The sequence below is a fragment of the Cyprinodon tularosa genome, unplaced genomic scaffold, assembly GCF_016077235.1.
Source record: "Cyprinodon tularosa strain WSP-4 unplaced genomic scaffold, ASM1607723v1 ctg102, whole genome shotgun sequence".
Classification (NCBI taxonomy): domain Eukaryota; kingdom Metazoa; phylum Chordata; class Actinopteri; order Cyprinodontiformes; family Cyprinodontidae; genus Cyprinodon; species Cyprinodon tularosa.
In genome coordinates, this window is record NW_024037805.1 from 1,558,069 (window position 1) to 1,578,637 (window position 20,569).

At 37.5% G+C, this 20,569-nt stretch overlaps 1 protein-coding gene across 1 annotated transcript in view; it reads right to left on the bottom strand.

The window, feature by feature from the left end:
- Positions 1 to 18,320, bottom strand: part of tep1 (telomerase-associated protein 1) — a 58,165-nt gene extending 39,845 nt beyond the window's left edge. The window contains exons 1-17 of the mRNA XM_038279842.1: positions 18,179 to 18,320; positions 15,053 to 15,561; positions 13,363 to 13,551; positions 13,123 to 13,272; positions 11,583 to 11,747; positions 11,374 to 11,511; positions 11,144 to 11,215; positions 9,796 to 9,920; positions 9,184 to 9,341; positions 8,954 to 9,063; positions 8,777 to 8,855; positions 5,899 to 6,091; positions 5,476 to 5,731; positions 5,222 to 5,374; positions 3,544 to 3,612; positions 981 to 1,099; positions 824 to 898 (exon numbers count right to left, since the gene is read on the bottom strand). Coding sequence (XP_038135770.1) covers positions 824 to 898; positions 981 to 1,099; positions 3,544 to 3,612; positions 5,222 to 5,374; positions 5,476 to 5,731; positions 5,899 to 6,091; positions 8,777 to 8,855; positions 8,954 to 9,063; positions 9,184 to 9,341; positions 9,796 to 9,920; positions 11,144 to 11,215; positions 11,374 to 11,511; positions 11,583 to 11,747; positions 13,123 to 13,272; positions 13,363 to 13,551; positions 15,053 to 15,559 — 2,558 coding nt within the window. The 5' untranslated portion in view covers positions 15,560 to 15,561; positions 18,179 to 18,320. The remainder of the gene's footprint in view (positions 1 to 823; positions 899 to 980; positions 1,100 to 3,543; positions 3,613 to 5,221; positions 5,375 to 5,475; positions 5,732 to 5,898; positions 6,092 to 8,776; positions 8,856 to 8,953; positions 9,064 to 9,183; positions 9,342 to 9,795; positions 9,921 to 11,143; positions 11,216 to 11,373; positions 11,512 to 11,582; positions 11,748 to 13,122; positions 13,273 to 13,362; positions 13,552 to 15,052; positions 15,562 to 18,178) is intronic.
- Between the last annotated feature and the right edge of the window lie 2,249 nt (positions 18,321 to 20,569).

The following is a 20,569-nucleotide window of genomic DNA, read 5'->3' on the forward strand; positions in this document are numbered from 1 at the left end:
CTTGTATTTATGGATGATATGCTTAGACAAATGCCTGATTTGTTTTGGATTACTATGACAAAGTAAAATTATTGCTTAATTATAATGTTAATAAGTTGGCATATTTATTTGTAAAGCCTGGAAGAAACAGAAGAATTGTTTATTTGGATAAATAGTAGCTCTAATGTCTTTAAAGACCTGTTTCTAAACAGTGGTAGGTTATAAGCCCTTTGTAGGGCCGGGCTTCTATCATATGCATGGCATTATCATTGAACTGATTCTGATGCTGTCAGAAAAAAAAAAAATCATTTTCTGCTATACCCTAACAAGTAAAAAAATAAAAGTTCTGAAAGTTAATTAAGCTGTGAGCTTCAATCAAACAGACTAAAATGTAGGAATGTTTCATAAAATATGGTTGGAGGAGTTAAACAAATGAGCAGAAAAGCTCAATATGCTAAATGTTAAGCACAGTGAAGGTTCTCTAAGGTAAGAAACACTAGAATGAATGTTAAACTTTAAAGGATAGAAGACTTAGATAGAAAACTTTCAATGAATTTGACTGTACGATCTGGTTGAATTGTCTCTATAAAGTGCCTTGAGATGACATGTGTTGTGAATTGATGCCATACAAATAAAGTGAATTGAACTGAAAAGCAGCGTTCTGATTCAGAATCATATAACCTCTGCAGAAAAACCGAAAATGTTCAAATCAAGTTTTCTCACCTTCTTCCAAACATTATTTCGTTAATTTATTAAATACAGAATGCCATTGGGTTGGGTTCAACATGTTTTTACGTGTGGTGTGGAAAGTTTGCTTTCAGATCTCCTATTTGATCCATCTTACCTCAGGATTTGCTCACTGAAGCCTCTCAGCTCCACAGCATTCCTGTCTCGAGGCTTCTCCGATTCTCCAGATGACCTGAACAGAAAAGTTCAGGTTTAATTAAACCTAGAAAGCCTTATGACTATGAACCAATGCAGAGTGTTTTCTTTTTTTTTACCTATCCACTAATAAGAAATCAAAATAAAGGGTTTTTTTGTTTTCCTTTCTGTAGTTCTTGATAGCACATTCCAAGTCCTTTTCCAGCCAAGACTGTCTGAACGTGATGATGTTATCCACCTGAGGAGAATAAACATTTAGCTCAGACGGTCTTCAGATTGATCATATCTGTGATAATGGAGTCACAACACAACAATTGGACCTAAAGTTTCAATCTAAATTATCCCACCTTGCAGCTGAAATGTTTGAACTGGATCTCTAGAAAATTACTTGCTGCACAGCAGGAGCTGTAATGCCCACTTCAAACCACAATGTTATATTTTTCTATCTGTATATATAATGTTTAACAATCATTTTGCAAGCAAGTTGTTGGGGAGTGTTGGGATAAATATCATTGATGATGAGTGAGTTTATTACACCTTAATATTAGCTGCCCTTTGCATTTCAGAACTGATGTTTTCCACAATCGTTTATCTAATTAAGTAAATTCCTCTTTCTGAATATACAGTTATAATCTTTATTCTGTACGTGACAAATATTTGGGAATGGAATGAGAGCGGTGTCCTTCAGCTATGAACAAAGTGTAATATTTTGATAAGGCTGGAGCCATGGATGTCTCCTCATCTGCTAACATCTTGGATGTAAAATGTGCTGATGTGGCAGACTGGAGATGTATAAAATGCTTCTTTAACTGTTACTCGGAGCCACTTCCTGAGAGGTGAGCCCAGAGATGAGCAGCTGCCTTCTGTAACTCTAAGCAACTTTTCTGATCCGAGTAAGGTTACAATTTCTATCAAAATCTGTTGTCCTGTCTCATGGTTATTTAAAACAAGTACATTGTTAAGTGTTACTTAAAGACTTTGTCCCGAGTGATCCATTTTCAGCAAAAAGAATTGGAGAGAGAAAGCTTCGAGGTGTAAACACAGAGAGCCTGTCTTTAACGGGAGTAACAGAAAGGGTTTGTTATAATTTAGACCAAGCATTTTAGCAAAAACACTGAAGAAATAAGCTTGTAAGGAGAAATCAGATTATTTTAAAACTATAAAAATCCAACCGAAAGGGTTTATAAGGGCCTCTTAAAACTGTTAAAAACCTTGAAAAAGTTTTCAAGTTTTTAACTGTGACTGTCTGGATGAATTGTAAAGTGCCTTGAGATGACATGTGTTGTGAAATGGCGCTATATAAACTGGATTAAATTGAATTGAATCGCAGCTTCATATTAAGACTTTTGATTTTCTTTTTTCCTTCCAATTTTGAGCTGAAATAAACTGTTTTTATGGAAACTGTGCTGATTTACCTGCTTGTTTGTCTTTTCTTTAAAATAGCACAGAACCTTTATGTGCCCACAATAATCACGAGCATTTCCAAATATGTATTTTTATTCAAGAGTGAAGAAAGGCTCAGTTGTGCTTGATGCACTTATGCACGTTCTGCACCAAAATGAGGCGTCTGCAGCTGTTATACTTTAGGGAACTTTTCTGCTCGTATTTTATTCTCTGGCCAACTCCTGGTGTGTACAGCTTACAACACCACACGGCATGTAGAGGTAGAAACCACAGCTGTTTTCAACATTTTTAAAACCTAATTTTAGAGTGATGGTAACCACAAAAAATAAAAATAATAATAATTCCATGCCTGAACGGAGTGGGAGGACTGCGGTTTCGGTTACCAAGGATTTCAAATTCAGCCACGGATCTCATTCCAAAGTATGGACTTCTGTTCCCAATCAAAATAACTTATTTTTTTGTAAGTATCAATATTCTTTTAGGCACCTTGTATTAACTTGTGTATGAAAGGTACTAGGGATGCACGATATAATTGGCCCCCTATCGGTATCGGCCTGTATCGGCCTTAAAACTGAATATCGGACATCGGACACCCCACCAATATTTAACCCGATATTTGATCAGCTTCTGAGTTTCTAAAGTCTAAAAAAAAATAAAAAATACTACTTCTTCTTCTTCCTCAAAAACTTCTTTTTTACAGACTTAAAAACTTCTAAAGACGAGGGAAAAAATATTGATACATTAAAAATATCCCAATATCTTCATATACTGATATATTGCCATTTAAAAACACCATATCAATCTCTTTTACTAATGAAATATTGCTATTACTTTACTAACAAAATCTCACAAGAATTTGCAAAATATCACGAGAGTTTGTAACAGAACGATGAAATTTCACGAGATTTTGAAAGTAAAATAGATCGATACCGCGTTTTTAAAAATCAATTTGATATCAGCATATGAAAATATATTATATATATATATATATATATATATATATATATATATATATATATATATATTATAGTATATTATTTTTCAAAGTGTCAGAAATGGATAACAAAACTGCTATTTTCAATGACTACTTATTTTTGTCCAGCTTTAATATCGGTATCGATATCGGTTATCGGCTACATGAGTTTTAAAATAGCGGCATATCGGATATCGGCCAAAATCCCAATATCGTGCATCCCTAACAGGTACCATAGAAATAAACTAGCCTTGCCTTTAAGAAACACACAGCATTAACTCATAGTGTAAGTAGGAAAAACTTACCTTGTTTTTCTTTGAAAACAGCCTGTAGTAGAAACTGGTATCTTGTTCTTCATTATTGTTGCCGAAGTCCTGCAAAAGATTTCATATTACATTTTCACACCCTAAAGTGCCTCCAAACTATCAGTGAGGATGACGGAGTGTTTTTCTGCTAAACCAAAACAACCGAGATCCCACTTAAGTGATGTTTGCAGGTTTTCCTGCAACTTTAATTCAGGGCGTTGGAGGAAAGGGAGTGTTGGCCCAGTGGGTTAGAGCAGTGAGCTGGTGCTCTGAGAAGGTTGGTAGTACCCACAGCCGGTACTCTGGGTCTCTGAGCAAGACCCCACAGTGGCAGCCCACTGCTCCCCAATGGGATGGGTTAAATGCAGAGGGTTAATTTCTCCTATTAAGTTCAATTTCTATTTTTTCTATTTTCTATCTCATTAAGCAAGCATTTATTTACAGGAGCTCATAACCCAATTGGTAGAGAAAATAAAGCCAAGAGAGTCTCAGCTCTTACTTTAAACTCATGTCCAAAATGTTTTTTTTTTTCTTTTTTTACATTTGTAGTGCACGAAAACTATATTTAATGGAAATCAATCTGATTCAGTTTACCAATAATTACTCAGTTAAAGGATAAAATGTTGAACAGTGAAGTAATCTATCCCAACTTTACCGAAAAATCTGGAGGTTTAGGTATTTTTTTTCCAGGTTGGTTTAGGATTCTCACTAAATAAATGACTTGATAGGGAGCAGACATGGGCAATGTGGAGTCAACAAGTCATCTCCAAGTCATGTATTTGTTCTACTCAGCCACTGAAGCAGGTGAGTCCAATCTACACCGTGAATTAACCTGTGCAGATTGGACTCACCTGGTTAATTGGCTGAGTAGATTAACTACATGACATGGAGATGACTTGTTGACTCCACATTGCCCATGTCTGATACGGAGGTGGACTAATGAGAGATACATTTCATACAAATTTATTAAATTAAGGCCGATATTCTTTGTGGTTCTTATACAGGTTTTTTTTTTTAATGCTTTACCTTTAAATAAGGGTCTTCTATATTCATTCCTATTAGGTGTTAAATGTCCTTGTTCCCATCTTTTGCTTTTTTGTCCTTTTTTATCTTTACTTCTCTCTAGTCAGTTAGTTACCGTCTTAACAATTTGAAATCTGGACCATGAAAAACTTTTCAGAAAAATGTAATTTTTTCTGTTAGAATTGTCATTTAGGAAGCAGTATTAGGGCAGGGCTAGAGATTTTTTTTTCTTCCATTTCGAGAATAAAGTCGTAACATTATGAGATTTAAATTGTAATTTTTTAATTTTTTTAAGTATGAAAAGTAGGACGTGTCCAGGAAAAAAAAGACGTCTGGTCACCCTACCATATCAACAGTTTGATATTTCAGTGAGTGAGTGCTTGTTGCTATGATGCGTCTTTGCTCAGCAGCTTCGCTCGTTGTAAACCAACCAATCAGAGCACAGCTCATCTAAATATTTATGAGCATACCATAAACGGAAGAAAACTTGTCGTTTCATTCTGGGGCTTATAACCAGGCTTGCATTAGGACTCATAGAACAGCAAATATGCCATTTTCAGCCCAACCCATGTTACACACCCATTCAGAGACCTTAAGGACCAGCATCAGATACCCTATAGAATCATTCTATCATCCCTTTAATATAAATCCTTACCTTCAATTCTTTGACCAGGCCTCTGACGTTTTCCAAAAGAACGTCTGAACTCAGCTCAACTTCCTTACTGCAGCTGTAATTACTTAAGCAGAGCCGGCAATCTTCAGACCTGCTCTTGATCATCAAGGCGAGTAAAGCCAAAACCTCATCCATCTACAATAGTTCATGAACAAAGACACAACATTTCTTAATGATAGCTTTCCCCCGCCCTACATGTACCTCCATAATGTTAAAACCAAACCAACAGCACTCACAGTCGGAGTGAGGGGGTTGTGCGCTTCCTCTGTGCCCTTTTCTTCCTGGTCCTCCTCGTCTTCCTGTTCATCGGGGTCATGAGGGAGGCAAAAGTCCTGCTTCTTGCTCCAGGACTCGTCACTGCAAGTGTCAGCCATGACTAAAATGATGGTTTTGCCAGGCAGCAGGGGCACATTGTAGGAGCAGGAGATCTGAACGGCCGTCTCCAGGGCTTTACGGTAGCGGTCCAACAGGTCGACGCTGTAAAGCCTCTGACTTAAAGCACAGATCAAAAGGTCAGTTTATTTTAACTAGACCTGCTTTAATGAGACTATAATATGCAAGTGTAAGATTTTTTCAATTCTGCATAAAAAGCATAGCTTCATATAAGATCAGATTTAGGAAAACAATCAAATAACTTCTGCAGAGTTCTTTGTTTTTACCTGGCCTGTAGAAGCTGGGCCTTCTTGTTTTTATACAGCCGGTAGATAAACGGCACACCAAGTGTCAGTTTCAGTCCCCTCTTCTTACACGTCTGCCAGTCATGGCTCTTGCTGCGCCTGCTTTTGGGAATCTTCTTCAGGATGCTCACCAGGATTTCTTTGGTTGATGGGATCGCTTTCTGAGACGCAGAGGCTAAAAAACAAGGAGATAACAAAATAAAAAAATCCTCATCCAGCACCAGAAACTCAGAGACTGATACTTTTTATAGCTACAGTATCTTTTCCACCTTTAATGATGCATATTTTCTGTGCAACTGAGCTGAAAAATGAACATTTATAAGAGGGATAAAAAATAAAACCTATCAATAAGCTGGTGCATGCATTTAAACTACTTTAAATATATCCTAAATATTAAGTCTTCTTTAGTGGACGTTTATCGTCACTGTCTCCCTTATTAACTAAAAATGAATACAATTTGTGTCCTTTTAGGTGACGCTGTCAATGGTCTGTTATATTGAGACATTTAGAGCCAGCATCCTGCATATTTAGACCTCCTCTTGCCCCTACATACCTTTTAAAAAATTTAAAGCTACGGTGCCTTTTCATGGACTGCTCAATGGAAAGGTGCAAGGCAGCAGAGCTACCCACGGTTCACGGTTTGACTCTGGGTCTTTCTACATGGAGTTTGCATGTTCTCCCTGTGCACGCGTGGGTTCTCTCTGGGTACTCCGGCTTTCACAGTCCAAAAACATGACTGTTAGGTTAATTGGCTCCTAAATTCTCCTTTGCTGTGAGTGTGTGTGTGAATGGTTATTTGTTCTGTTTGTCTCTGTGTTGCTTGTGATGGACTGGCGACCTGTCCAAGGTGTAACCCGCCTCTCGCCCATAGACAGCTGGAGATGGGCACCAGAACCCCTCGCAGCTGCGCTTGTGATAAGCGTGACGGAAAATGGATGGATGGATGGATGGATGGATGGATGGGTGCCTTTTAATACAACTTTATCTTATTAAGTTCGCATTCCTGAGGCCCAGTCTGGGGTAAGTCTTTTGAAACTTCTTCAGGACTGTCGGAGGGGTGGGGTCAAATGTGAAACGACTTTACCTCATAAGAATAAAGGAAACATAAGTTTGTTAATTCGTGCTCAGTCTTGACTTTTAAAGGATCCTGCCCTTTCAACGTAGCATTCATTAAGCAGTGTTGAACCAAACACGAGTTTGGTAGATTAACGAGAACTTCTGCAGCATTTGACCCAAATATTAGCTTGATTTAAACATATGTCAAATGATTTTCCAGATCGATATATACAGCACTTGGCATGTATCGATCCTATGTGCTGGCTGCCCTTATGAAAAACTGGCTAACAGGAGTTAGTCATCCCTGGTCCAGCATGTATATCTAAAACCCTCTCTGTTGTTTTGAGAAAAGCCTTTGTTCTACTGACTAGGATGATGGGGTTTGAATTAAGATGCTAAAATACTTCAATGAAACTGTCAGCATTTTAGGTCAAAAGTGTAAAGAATTTTTATCCATTTGAAAGAGGTGGGTGATACTGGGAATTCTTAATCGATAAGATACCAAGTAAATTTAGGGTCAGTATCGGCGATATCGATCATTCGATCATATAAGTTTTATGTATTTATTTATTTATTGAGGCAATGAGTGAAGTTTCGTCTCCTCTCTCTGTTTCTGTAGCTCGACCTTTTCTTGCTTGTGTTGGCTTTTCATGTGCTTATATAAACTTGTTGTGTTTCCACTGCATTTAATCGGCTTTCACAAACCATACAGCTTGCCATTGTTACATTTACATTATTAAAATATAGTCGAACGCCGCTTCTTTCCCTCTTCATGTTTTTATGCTCCTCTGCGGAGCAGCAGTGCAGTTGAGAGGAGAGAGAGCTGAATGGGCGGGGCCATGCTGAGCCTGCGGGCTGAGCCGGTGACGAGAGGGGAGGGGGGAGCAGCAAAGCTACATATTGTTCAATAGCAAAGTTGGTATCGATCTGCCCACCTCTACCATTTGAAGAAGAAGAAAAATACACATATAAAATTAATGTGTGTTTATGAAACATTTGTGCGAGGGGATGCTCCACTCCTGTGTCATGATCCAGTCAGGAGACCATCCTGCCTTGTCATTCTGATGGAGCATTCTGTCTTCATGAACTGATCAATTGTTCTGTCAGAACAATACTCTGTTTGTAACCATGCGTCATGTTCTGTTAATAAACGCTCTGCAGAGGAGGTCCAGTGGGAGACAGTGTGTTTGAGTCTGGGATTCAACTGTCTCTCCTCTCTGCAGAAATTGTATCCATAATGTGTATTTCAGTTCTTCTTTTGCAAAAACCTACATTTTATGAGCCAGACAGTTTCCAAGTTTGTAGACTTTTCGCTTCCCATCCAGGAAGCTTTTTTAATTCAAAATGTAACACAGATCTCTATAGTCACTAGTTTATTAGCTCTGTGCTGCCATAGCGCAAGAGATGTCTGCCTCCACAAATGCAAAACCCACTCCTATGTGATTATAAAAAGCTATTTCTAAGGCAAAGATTGAGACTATTAAAATAATCACTTTGTGTGCAGTGTCTGATTTTCACCACAGTGTCGCTGTGAGACAGACGTTTCTGTTTCCTTCACTCTACCTCTCGTTAGGTATATTGAGCACATGCTCTGCTGTGAAGCCTGAGAATAAATAGGCCAAGAAGGCTAAAAGAAGAGGCTGCCTCCGAGCAGCTCTGTTGAGCTGCAAAGCTCAGAGATTTTCAGTTCAAAGGTGACAGTAAATAGCAAACATATAGATTATATATAAAATTTCTGTCAGTAAATCCCTGTAATTATTACCCGCTGTACCTTTAAGACTTTGATATTGTGGATGCCTCTTACCTAAAGCGCGAAGCTCCATGATAACTTTGTAAGCTGCGAGGAATCTGAAAGGAAACTGTCGGCTCTGAATGATTGCATTCTGGAAGGACGTTAAAAGAACAGACGTTAGAGAACATAGCAGAGACTAAAGAACAGTTTTGATTTGCAGGAGGAACATGACATTAGAACATGTTGAACCTGATTGGTCAGCCTGCTGAGGATCTTTTTGTGATGAGCCTCACTGATTCCCTTAGTGATCATGTTCCTTAGGTTCCTCAACATGGCCATGAAGGGAAGAGATCTGCTGTCTTAATAGAAACAAAGTTATCCTTCACCACACAGAAAAATATTAAAGGTAAAACATAACTTTCCCCCCATCTGGCCTGTAGTCCTGCGCAGGTTGCTACCCCTCGTCGTTGATTTCTGACCTATGAGCTTCTGCCAGGTGGCGGCCTTGTTGCCCTCCATACTGAGCAGTCGTTCCCACGTCTGAGGCTCTTTGAGCTTCATCCGCTGTCCGGCTCTGTCTGGGTCCCACACACCCTTTATCCCGCTGTGGATGAACGCCTTCGCATCATTGGGATACCTGCACAAAGTCCAACACCCTGGCTTTAAGAAGGTTAGCTACAAATTAAATCACCATTTCAGCAACTTGATGTTTAAAAGGGGACAAAATAAAATAAAATCCTTACTTAAGACATTTGCTTGTATTCATAAAAAGATTAGTTTTGAGTTTGGGCTTGTTTAAGCTGGGCGTACAATGTGCAATTTTTTTCAGTCGTTGCACGCAGCAACTGCTCACACTGTATGACTAAACCGCAGGGTTTAAGTGGGATATGAATTATACTTATTTCATTTTTTTTAACTAATAATAATAACCAATAATCTTTCACATAACTTAAAATCCCTTCGTAACATTTTTTCATTCATATCCCACTTAAAGTATAAAAAATCCAACCATAGCTAAATTTCACTAGCTGAGCTGTGTTAAATCCTTGCACCCTCTGGGTTTAAAAAACATCTTGATGTATGTGTCTTACTTTTTTCCAAGAATGGCCATAACAAGCTCAGCAGGTTCCTTAATGTGAAGCTTCTTGATCAGCTTCTTCAGGCTGAACTCGGCCTGTTTTTTATCCACCACCACTCTGCCATCCTCCACCTGGAGCTGAGCACAGATAAACAGCTGTTAGGGCCTGAACACACCGGTTGCGAACGACTTTTAAAATCTCAGATACGATTTTATTCCATGTCACACCGACTGCATATAGAGAGGCCTCGACACTGACACACTGACTGCATATAGAGAGGCCCCGACTAGGCAGGGTGGGCGGATCTGCGCTGATGTTTTCCACTTCTGTCTCTGTGCCACACAGTATTAAAACAATTTCCCACATTTGACTTGAACAGAGTGTGAAAAGTTATATAAAAATATAAAACTACGCCCCACTCAAAGAGTCTGTGCAGCATCTTCAACCAGAACAGATAGGTAATGAGATCTACGTCTACAGAAAAGAAAAACAGCAATAAATGCAGTGGGAGGGTTTATATGCTGACTGAGGCAGAGAGGTGATTCTCAGAGAGATCTGGGAAGTTTATCTGAGTTTTTCTTCTTTTTTTCCCCATAAAGAGGTGAGAGAAATAAACCACATTTACATGCTCTGTCTGCGACTTGTTCTTTTGTTTTTTGTAAGGCTAAAGAGGATCATTTTACTATATCTACTTTTTTTCCCCCTGACGGTATTTTTTTTGTTGATAAACTGCTCTTTCAGTCCATTGTTTTTGCGAGGCTCAAAGAGGAACACTACTTTGCTATTGTGTGTTCTCCTGAACCCTTTTTTAATGTATCATTCATTGTTTTTGCACAAGTCTGTCCCACTTGCTATATATGCAATGCATGACCTCCAAAACGGACTCTCTCTCTGCGTGATTAACAGATTTTATTTTTTATTTTCACCCAAAGCGGATGTGTTTTACTTTGTAACAGCGTCTCTTTTCCTGTCAGACCCATTGAAATTGCAGCTGAATTGCTGCATAGTCCGACTAAAACAGACATGGGGTCTATCTCAGTAAAATCGTGCCAGGTGTGATCATCGCCATTGACTTTCAATGAGCGCTAAACACCACAATCTGGTCGCACAAGATTTCCTGTCAGATCGGACACAAAATCCGAGTCTGTTTGTTCTGGCCTTCCGTCTTTAAACAGCTGCAATAGTTACCATAAAACATTGGAGATATTTTCTCTCAAGGATTTAAATATCTGATGTACTTTTGCAAGAAAATCAGCCTCCTCAAAGATTGCGTCATTTAATTTCAAAGTAAAAGCTTTGTTAAATCGTTGCTGAAGGAGAAAACATCAACTGTTATAAACAAATAAAAGTAAAAACTTACATATTTCTTCAGAACTTCTGGTTCAGAATTGAGGAATTTAGCCCATTGTTTAAAATCTGCAGAAGTTGGTTTCTGCAAAATTAGAAATATGGTTACATTTAGGAAAGCCCAGTGCTAATTCACAGAAACAAGAGATTGTTATGTTTCCATCAGCTTTTCAACCAGCATCAGACACTAAACCTTTAAAATACCATCATAGTTTGCTCCATTAAAGCCTTTTTTCCCCCTACCTTTCGTTTTGGTTTCTTCCGGTTGTGTTTACAGCGGTGTTTGCGTGTGTTGTATTTGGCCAGCTGGTACTCATTGAACTGCTTAAACTTGTCGACCATGGCCTTCTTCAGACACGTCGGCAGGCTGGGGCTGAAGCACTGAAGGAGGATAATCAGTTACTTTAAAGGAAAATGAAAATATGAAGAAGTTGATGATGACTCAGGCTTACCGTAGTGTAGATTCTGACCACTTCCAGCCAGTCAGAGGGGAGCTGCACTGCAGCACAGAAATATCTGCGGACATGAGGCTTAGTGGGGTTCAGACTGGCAGCCAGAGCCAATAGGAAGTTTGTAGTGATTCGGATGTTTAACTCCTGTCGGCTGTAAACTGCAACCTGGACGGACAACAAGGAGAAAACAGATGTTATATGTGATAAAATGTATAATAAACCTCATGACACTTTTTGCTGTTAATCCAGTTAATTGTTTTTATTAAATGATCTGTGTTTATGAACATAAAATAAAGGTAATTCTACTCAATTTATTGCTAATAGAAAAACCCCAAAAAGACGGGTATGTTTTTCCAAAAAGGTTTTCTGAATAGATAGGCTGTTTGGCTATCTATACTGTAATTATTTTTTTTAGATACTTTTTACTCCTACTCACATTTTTTTGCACAGATCTCTACTTTCTACTCCTCACAGTTTAAAAATTGACTCGTTTGTTTGTTTGATTGATTTAAAATCCTAGTCCTTAAGCATCCTCATTTACATTTTCCCCTAAATTTTCACCTTATGACATTATTTATAGGCTGCATCTAAAAATATCAAATATATTTTCACTTTAAACAGATATGAAATAATACAATATAACCTAAAATAACTTAAATTATATCATTATATCAGGTCATCATATTAATTCAGTTTAGTCTGTCCAATAAGCTGCTTGTAGTGTCTTTAAATGTCCAGCAGGTGTCAGTATTCTGTGAGACAGTATCAATGCAGCATCAATTTAGTTTGAATTCAGTTTAGTCTGTCCAATAAGCTGCTTGTAGTGTCTTTAAATGTCCAGCAGGTGTCAGTATTCCGTGAGACACTATGAACGCAGCATCAATTCAGTTTTTTTAATAAGTGGAAATGCTTCAAGATGCCTCATTAACCCATCACTAGCCATGACTGTGGAAGAATAAAATAAAATAATCATATTCAATTCTTTAAACACAGAATCCAGTTGGTTGATTTTTGGTTAATCTTTTAGACCTTAAATATGAGGGTAACCATTAAGAAAAAGCAAAAAAAAAAAAAAGGTAAAAAAAAAAAATGTTAGGAAGCAAACATTGCTTTTTATAGTGTTTGTAGTAAATTTTCCTTCTTCAATATAAGAAGAAAAAAAAACAGATTTGTAAACCACTTTGTTTTTAAAATGATCTTGCTCCCATTGCCTTTTCCGTTTATTTTTTATGGCTAAAATGACTCCTTCTACATGTTTGTCAACATTTGCAAAGTTTGAATTGTATTTAGTACAGAACATTCAGGGCCTTACCTGCACATTCAGGTAATTTATAGACAGATACATTTATAGATTACCAATTAGAACTGAAGCAGCATAAGAGATAACGCACAAGGATGTTTTCCTCCAGGATCTTTGTTGATTTATTTTCATGACAGACAAAGGAATCATGGGTTTAGTGTCTATTAGAGAAGATGGACCAAAACTGAAGAGAATGTGCACAGAAAGTCCAATAAACAGACGTTACACCAGCAAACGCACCTTAAGAAGAAACTGTGGGTCACCATCAGAGATGTCCTTGGCCAGATCAGTGATTCTGGTCCAAACACTGTTCTCTGAGTCCCAGTCCTGCTGGCCAGGAGCTTTGCTCTTATTAACCAGAGAGCAGCAGACTGCGTTCAACAGAAGGTACTGAGGGACAGAAAGGACAACAATCAACGTCCAGGAGTAAAAAACTGACATCATTTATGTTCTTACAGAATGCAGATTAAGAAGTAAAACCTTTTTATCTTTCAAGTCTTCCAAAGCACTTTTGGTTCCTCCATCTAGCTCTGCAAATTCCTCCTGCTTGATCATCCCAGCGTCATCGCTCTCATGGTCCCTCCACTCCATGTTGGTGACCGGTAACTCTGCGGCGGTCTCAGCGTCTCCTCCACCGCCGTCCTCTTCAGACATCTGGTCTTCATCCAGCTGCAGCAGTCAGTCACAAAATGCACCAGCAGATGAATTAAGACCGGCTGTCATGGAGATGCTTAACTTATCATTTTTTTAGAGCTTATTCTGCAGTTTAAACTAAACAAACACTTTTTAGTCAGGATTACTGAGATAGATTCCAATTGTTAGATAACAGAATAAAAGGGGAAATTTTATTAATTTGTTTCTTTAAAGTCAGACGTTTACATTTGCTCAGATAACTTGGCCTTTAAATAATTTGAGAGAGCCCAAATGATGTCAACTTCAGAATAATTGGTGAATTATTAATGCTAGGGCTGCTACTAACGGTTATTTTGCTAATTGATTAATCTGTTGATTTTTTTTTTTTTTGTATTAAATGACTTATAATCAAATAGCAAAAGGTTCCTTAAAGAAGGTTTTAAACCAAGTGAAACTAAAATATTTCCACTTGAGGAGTTCTGGATAGAGCATATTTACAGGAGAAAAGTTTTTCTACATCTTAAATGCAAAAATGTATATATATATATTTAAATTAAAGTATAATTGCTGCCCTAAGTGGGTCGCTCTGTCAGCTAAAGGCATGTTTTAGGGTCTTTATACTCCAGTTATTGATTAATTGATTACTAAATTAGTTGAGAATTATTTTAATAATCAATTGATCCGATTAGATGTTTCAGCATTAGTTAATTTACCACATTTGAAGATTGATCACAGAAAGCACGTCCAGAAGCTGAAGGTGTCCCATCCTTCTGGTCAAATATGGAGCTAAAACTACTCTAATTCACAGTGAAACGCGTCACGTTCCGATAAAAGGCAGAAAAACCCACTCAGAGAGCAAGAAGCCATTAGTCCACATTAATTTATATAAACCCAGACTACAGTAAGCAGGCAGGTTCAAAGACCTTCATTTCTCCACACGTCCTGTGGTTTTAGAAAGTGTAAGAAGAATTTTTATAACAACTGAATCTAAAGAACGGCGGTGTTAGCATCATGACCTGGGGTTGTTTTATGCAGGAAGAACTAATTTCTTTCCCCAGGCTTTAAAAAAAGAACTTTAGTTGGTAATATTCAGGAAATATTTCAAGATATCTGACAGAAAGTTAAATCTTGAGCACCAATAAATCTTTCTAAATGGACTTCAGGAGAACAAAGCCAGTAATTTTGGGTTGTCATCAGAAATGCCTGATCTCAGTCTATTAGAAAATGCATGGACTTAAAGGAAGAGGCGTTTATGGGGGAGAGGCCTAAGAGCCGACCTCTGATGTAGCAGCTCTGATGCTCTGTAAACTCAAAACATTTGACAGCCCTAAAGGTAATTATACAGAGAACTAAAGGAAAATGCATGTAAACGTCTGATTTTAATAACTTTTTTCCTCATTATTCTGGCATTTAGCAAATATAAATCCTCTTTGGCATCGAGTTTGACATAAAACTCAAAAGATTTAATCTAAGCTTGTGTCTAAATGTATGTAAACATTTGATTTGAAAAGCAAATAAGAAACACGGGTGTTTGTACCACGCTTGTTTCCTCAAAAGAGGATTGCATATCCTCTGAGATTTCCTCATCATCCTCATCCTCTGCTTCTTCATCAATCTTCTTTTCTCCACTCAGATTGCTCTTCAGGAATGAATAAGAACCAGAGACCTGAAGGTTCCCGGTCAGTGTTGAGAAGACCAAAGGGTTTGAGGGAACAGTAGAGGTCAAGGAAGGAGTAAGGGTAGCAGAACTAGTTGTTAGGAGTTTGTTGTGGGTGCTGAGGAGGGGGGAATCAGCTGAGAAAGAGGAGGAAAGAAGAAAGGAGGAGGTGGAGGACAGACTGGTTGGCTGAAGAGAAGAATGGGAGGAAGGTTGCGTAGGAAAGAGCGAGGACCAGGGTTGGGGATTTGTTGCTGAGGCCTGCATTAAAATCTTATTCTCCAAACTTGGCGGACAGTAGTTGGAGGTCAGACTGTTTCCACATGTGGGCAGATGTTGCTGCTCTCCTGAGGCCACATCCATCTTTTCCAAGGTCAGCGACCTCATGTCTGTGGAGAGAAGAACATACAGTACATGTATTCAGACCACCTTAACGGAGAAGCAGCTAAGAGGTTGATGTTTATTCTATAAGAAAAGATCAGACACATAAACCTCTCCACATTTCACTTTTATTTGTTGTATTTTAATCAGATCTGGTTTTTGAAAGTTTTAAGATGAACACAAAAAGTCTACTTCAAAGTTTGCCCCAAAAGCAATAAGAGCTGGGCAATTAATTGCATTTTGCCATATAATAATGCAAGTTGAGGCACAAAATAAAATCCCAACTGCAATATAAGTTGAAAAATAAATGAAAAATTGCAACTTTTTTTTTTAGCAAAATTGTTCAGAACAACAACCAATGTAGGGGAGGGGGGGGGGCTGCACAGAGGGGTGCAAGTGACTCTTTGGCTCAATGTTTAAAATAATTAATGGTCGCCCTGTTGTTTGTTTTGTTTTTTGTTCTTTTTTTTCTGTTTAGTGGCTTCATGAAGAAAAGAAGAAAAAAAAAGAAACCACCACTTCATGGTCAAAAGTAAAACTGCCTTGGAGAGAATACATGGGAAAATCTCTGAACCAGCCAGGTTTATTTCTATATAGTAGAGGTCACAGATTAGCGGACCGCGGTCCAGATACAGACCTACCTGCTGGCTAATTTGGACCCAACCTGATTTAAAACATTTAGAAATTACCGCATGTTGTCTGACAACAGTATCTAATTTTACTTGCACCACTTCTCCTGCTTGTACGGTAAAGCCCTGCGGAGCGTCCGGCACCAGGCTGGACGTGATGCAAATCAGCCAATGAGCTGCTGTCAGTCTGGGTTGCTGCTACTGCTACTTTCAGACAAAGCAGGATTCTCCATCATGAATATACTAAAAAATAAATATGGATCCAGGCTTCAAATGAGCACCTTGATATGTGCTTTAGAATGGCTTTGTCTCCATTCAAACCCAGGTTTAAAGCCTTGCAGGGCAGCATAAAGCCCACTGCTCTCATTAAGCCAGAAAAAAAGGAAGGAAAGATTAAAAAAAGGTCAGTTCAGGTGTTTTATAAAAGATATAAAAGTCAGGAAATCATCTACATGCCGACTTGTGAAGGATTGTTTAAAAAAGCAGTTTAGATTTAAAAATGGAAAAACGTTTTTTTCCCTTTTGTTTTTTATAAATAAAAAAATAAAAAAGTATAGCATGGATGCATAAACACCTCATTTTATTTCAGTGTTATATGCTGTTCAAAGTAATGGATTTTAATTAAAAATATCTCCAGACCTTTACTGGTTGTTTTCTTTTTTTTTGGACTCTACTGATTTTTAATCAGTCAACCCTGCTATACAGGTTCTTCTAGAATTTCTGTTAAATACTCCTGTGATTACTTAATCTCCTGTAGCCGGTGGTCAATAGAGGAACCCTTTCTATGACATGGGGGAAAAAAATCTATTATTTGCTTAATAGACAGATAGTTTCACCAGAGAGCCTTTTCCCTCTGATTAAATGCTTCTACGGTTGGTTTTAGACACTCCTTCTTCATTAACTTAATTTGAAATGTTTCCATATTATTTTGTCCAAAGCTGATCATTGATTTACCCGTGGAGACTTGCAACTAGAAATGTCCTTACAAAGTATTTGGGTTTTATTGTCCATAAATGAAGAACTAGATCCATTAGAGTAGCAGAGAGAAAGGGAAGTGAAAGCATTTGGATTCACACAATAAAAGGAATATATATAAAGACACATATCCAAGATTGCTTACTAAGAATAAATTAAATGTTTAACTGATCAAAGGCGTGAAAAATACAAAAATGTAATATTTAAAAAAAAAAAATATCTGAAAGTCCTGCATAATTTTTTGGCCCGCAAAAAATCCCATAAAATACAATTAGTTTTTTGCATAAAAAGTGCTAAAAAGCTAAGAACTTTAGGTTGCTTCATGGGGACAAAGGTGATAAGAACAGAACCACTCCTGCAAAGCTCCCTGAACCTTAGACAGCATTTAGTTCAGCAGCTGCTCCTCTGCATTCTTTCTATTGATCATGCCTGCTGTTGCCTACGGAAGAGGATTAGGGCCACTGGAAAAAAAAAAAAGTTAACGGATTTTTATTTTTATTTTATTTCAGTATAGTATGGGGAAAAAGTCAGAATTCTGACTTTAATGTCAGAATTCTGACTTTTTTTCCATGTTAAACTGAAATAAAACTTAAAAATCAGTTTACTTTTTTTTTTTTTTTCCAGTGGCCCTAATCCTCTTCCGTAGTTGCCTTTTAAGGTGTGTCTTAAAAAGAAAACAGATGACCTAGGAAACAGAATAATGGCATTACAACAATACATTAAATAAAGTCAAAAAAGTAATCAGTGCCTATTCATTATAATATGAATCCACCATATTTGGATTATATAAAGTTGACTTTCCTAAAGCAATACAACTTTATTAGGACCTAAAAACAACAACAACTCCTTAACAGCAATAATATCCAGGTTTGTACAGTAGGTCTAAAATATAACATGAATCACTTTGTATCTAAAGCTGGACAGAAGCGGATATAAACACTCAGTAAGCAGCCATCAAAGACTTTAGTCATTTTTAACCGTGACTATAATGAATGTCCAGAACAAACACTGAAAAATTCACCTGAATGCCTCTTAAACTCCACATACAAAGGACCGATTCTAACAAAGCTGTGACTTTACCGCTCGGTGTCCTGCTGGAGTTGATCTACCTATAAAACAGCTGTCAACTGAAACCAGGAACTGCAGAACTACCACTGTGCGTGCGCACATAGCAGGTGTTATGCTGAGATACGCAGCCATGCAGAAAACCGCGCCCCCTGTCGCGGGAACGCGCACTGCTTCAGGTTCTCGCATATTGATGAGAAAATTCATTAAAATATGATCGACGAGGCAGTCAGAGTTTTTAACACATTCGTAATTGTTGTGGCCCAGCTTTGATAACACACACAAAGAAAGAAATCCACAGAGGCCACAGATTCACCGTGGACAAGTAATTTACTCAGTTTTCTCAGTTTATTTCTCCTCATCCAAGCAAACAGAAAAGGACAAACATTTCCTCCATGCTTCTCTTCCACTGATAAAAACCAAACACAGATGCATGCTGGTCCTGCCCTTGACAGCCTATTAATAAAAATAATTCACCCAAATTAATCATAAATAACCAGAAACAAAGCAACATTACTAAATAACCAAACAACATGATCTCATAACAGATATCAAACAATAAAGTAGAACAAACTTAGCTGCATTATCCACATAAACAAAAAAACTTTGTTAATTATTAACAAAAAATAATTGGCTCCTACAGTATTATTAAAATATTTCTTATCCACCAATCTATTAGTAAAAATGACTGCATCTGATCAGCGTTATCAGTTATCACATCATCACAGTCACCCTGCAGTGTTATATATCTGAAGATATTTAAATACTGTTACACCCAAGTTCAGTGATATTGCATTATTTTAAATCCACCTTAAATAATACCTGAACAAACACAGACAAACTCCCTTATTTTTGATGTCATGATCTGCTGCAAAAACTGATTACTGTTGGAGACCTGAGACAATGCAACATTTTTACATGAGCTCCTGTCACTCAGACTATTTTCATACAATAAACTATCATGTGTCAATAATCAAAACCATTTAGAGGTGATTAAAGAGAATAATTTTTCACAATTTGCTTAATTATAGTCAAATTAACTAAACTATGAAATTCCATCATTAAACCAAAATTAAACACCAAAGATACAAAAAGGAAGAATTATGAGAACAACTATCTTACAAATAATGGAAAATGAAGATTAATCAGCCCTAAAATTTGCCCTGCAAAAAGAAACTAAATGTTAAGAATAAAGAAGAACCTTTTTCCACATAATCATGCATGTCTCCAAGGTATACGGTTTATATCAGTAGGCCAATATTTGGGGAGATGCATGGGGGCTGTTTGTAAAGTTAAGCAGTCAAAAATTAGAGAAATATTTATGATTATTTAGTGTATTTATAGAGAAAAGTAATTTTTTTCACTATGTCATTCATTCATTTATAAAAAATCTTATTTAGATATTAGTTTGGAGCTAAATATTTGGTTTGCAAATTTTGCAAACCAAATATTTAGCTCCAAAATAAATAATTATTTTACAAAGTAATATTTTTATTAATGAATGAATGACATAGTGAAAGAAATGACTTAGTAAAAAACAACCCCCATATTTTTTTCTTAAAATCCGGTAAATAACTATAAATATTTCTCTAAATTTTGACTGCATAACTTTACAAACGGCGCCCCATAGATGCAGATCCCTGCAGCCCAGATATATCTGCATCCCCTGATAACTTTGATAAATAAATTGTTAGAAATAATAAAGAATGTTCTTGATAGAAAAGCGGGAATTGTTATCCCCAGTGCAGAGAACATTTTCACAAAACACTAACTGACATAAACTCAAACCTCTCTTTACAGAAGCGTCAAAACCGCATTTATTAAAGTGTATCTGCCAACCAAAGATTCCCCTTTTAGAGCACTCATGGATAAAAAACCATATTACATCAGAGATATGTTTAAAGGAGCCTCCTTCCTCATTTTCCAATCCCTTTTCTCAACAGTATGCGGGAGCTTAGAGCGATGCGCGCTCCCGCAGCAGGGGCGCAGTCTCGGCAGGGACGCCTTTGTCAGCATAACACCACGTGTTTAAGGACTGGGCGCGGTTTAAACTGCGGTCATGCGGAGAGAGACTGTATGGCAGGCCGTCCTGCCATTTATTAAGAGAGCTCTCCTCTGTTGTCCCACTTGTGGATCATTCATAACTTAAATAATATGCTATTTTTCCTAAATAAGATTTTTGCCAACCGAAACTGAATTCCAGGATGTCGAAAAAAATAAAATGTTACTTGTACGAATAAGGTTTCATCCATCCATTTTGTCCCACTTTATTGCTGCTGGGGTTGTGAGGGCTGCTGGTTCCTATCTCCAGGTTAGAGGTGAGAGGCATTCAGCTACCTAGAAATCT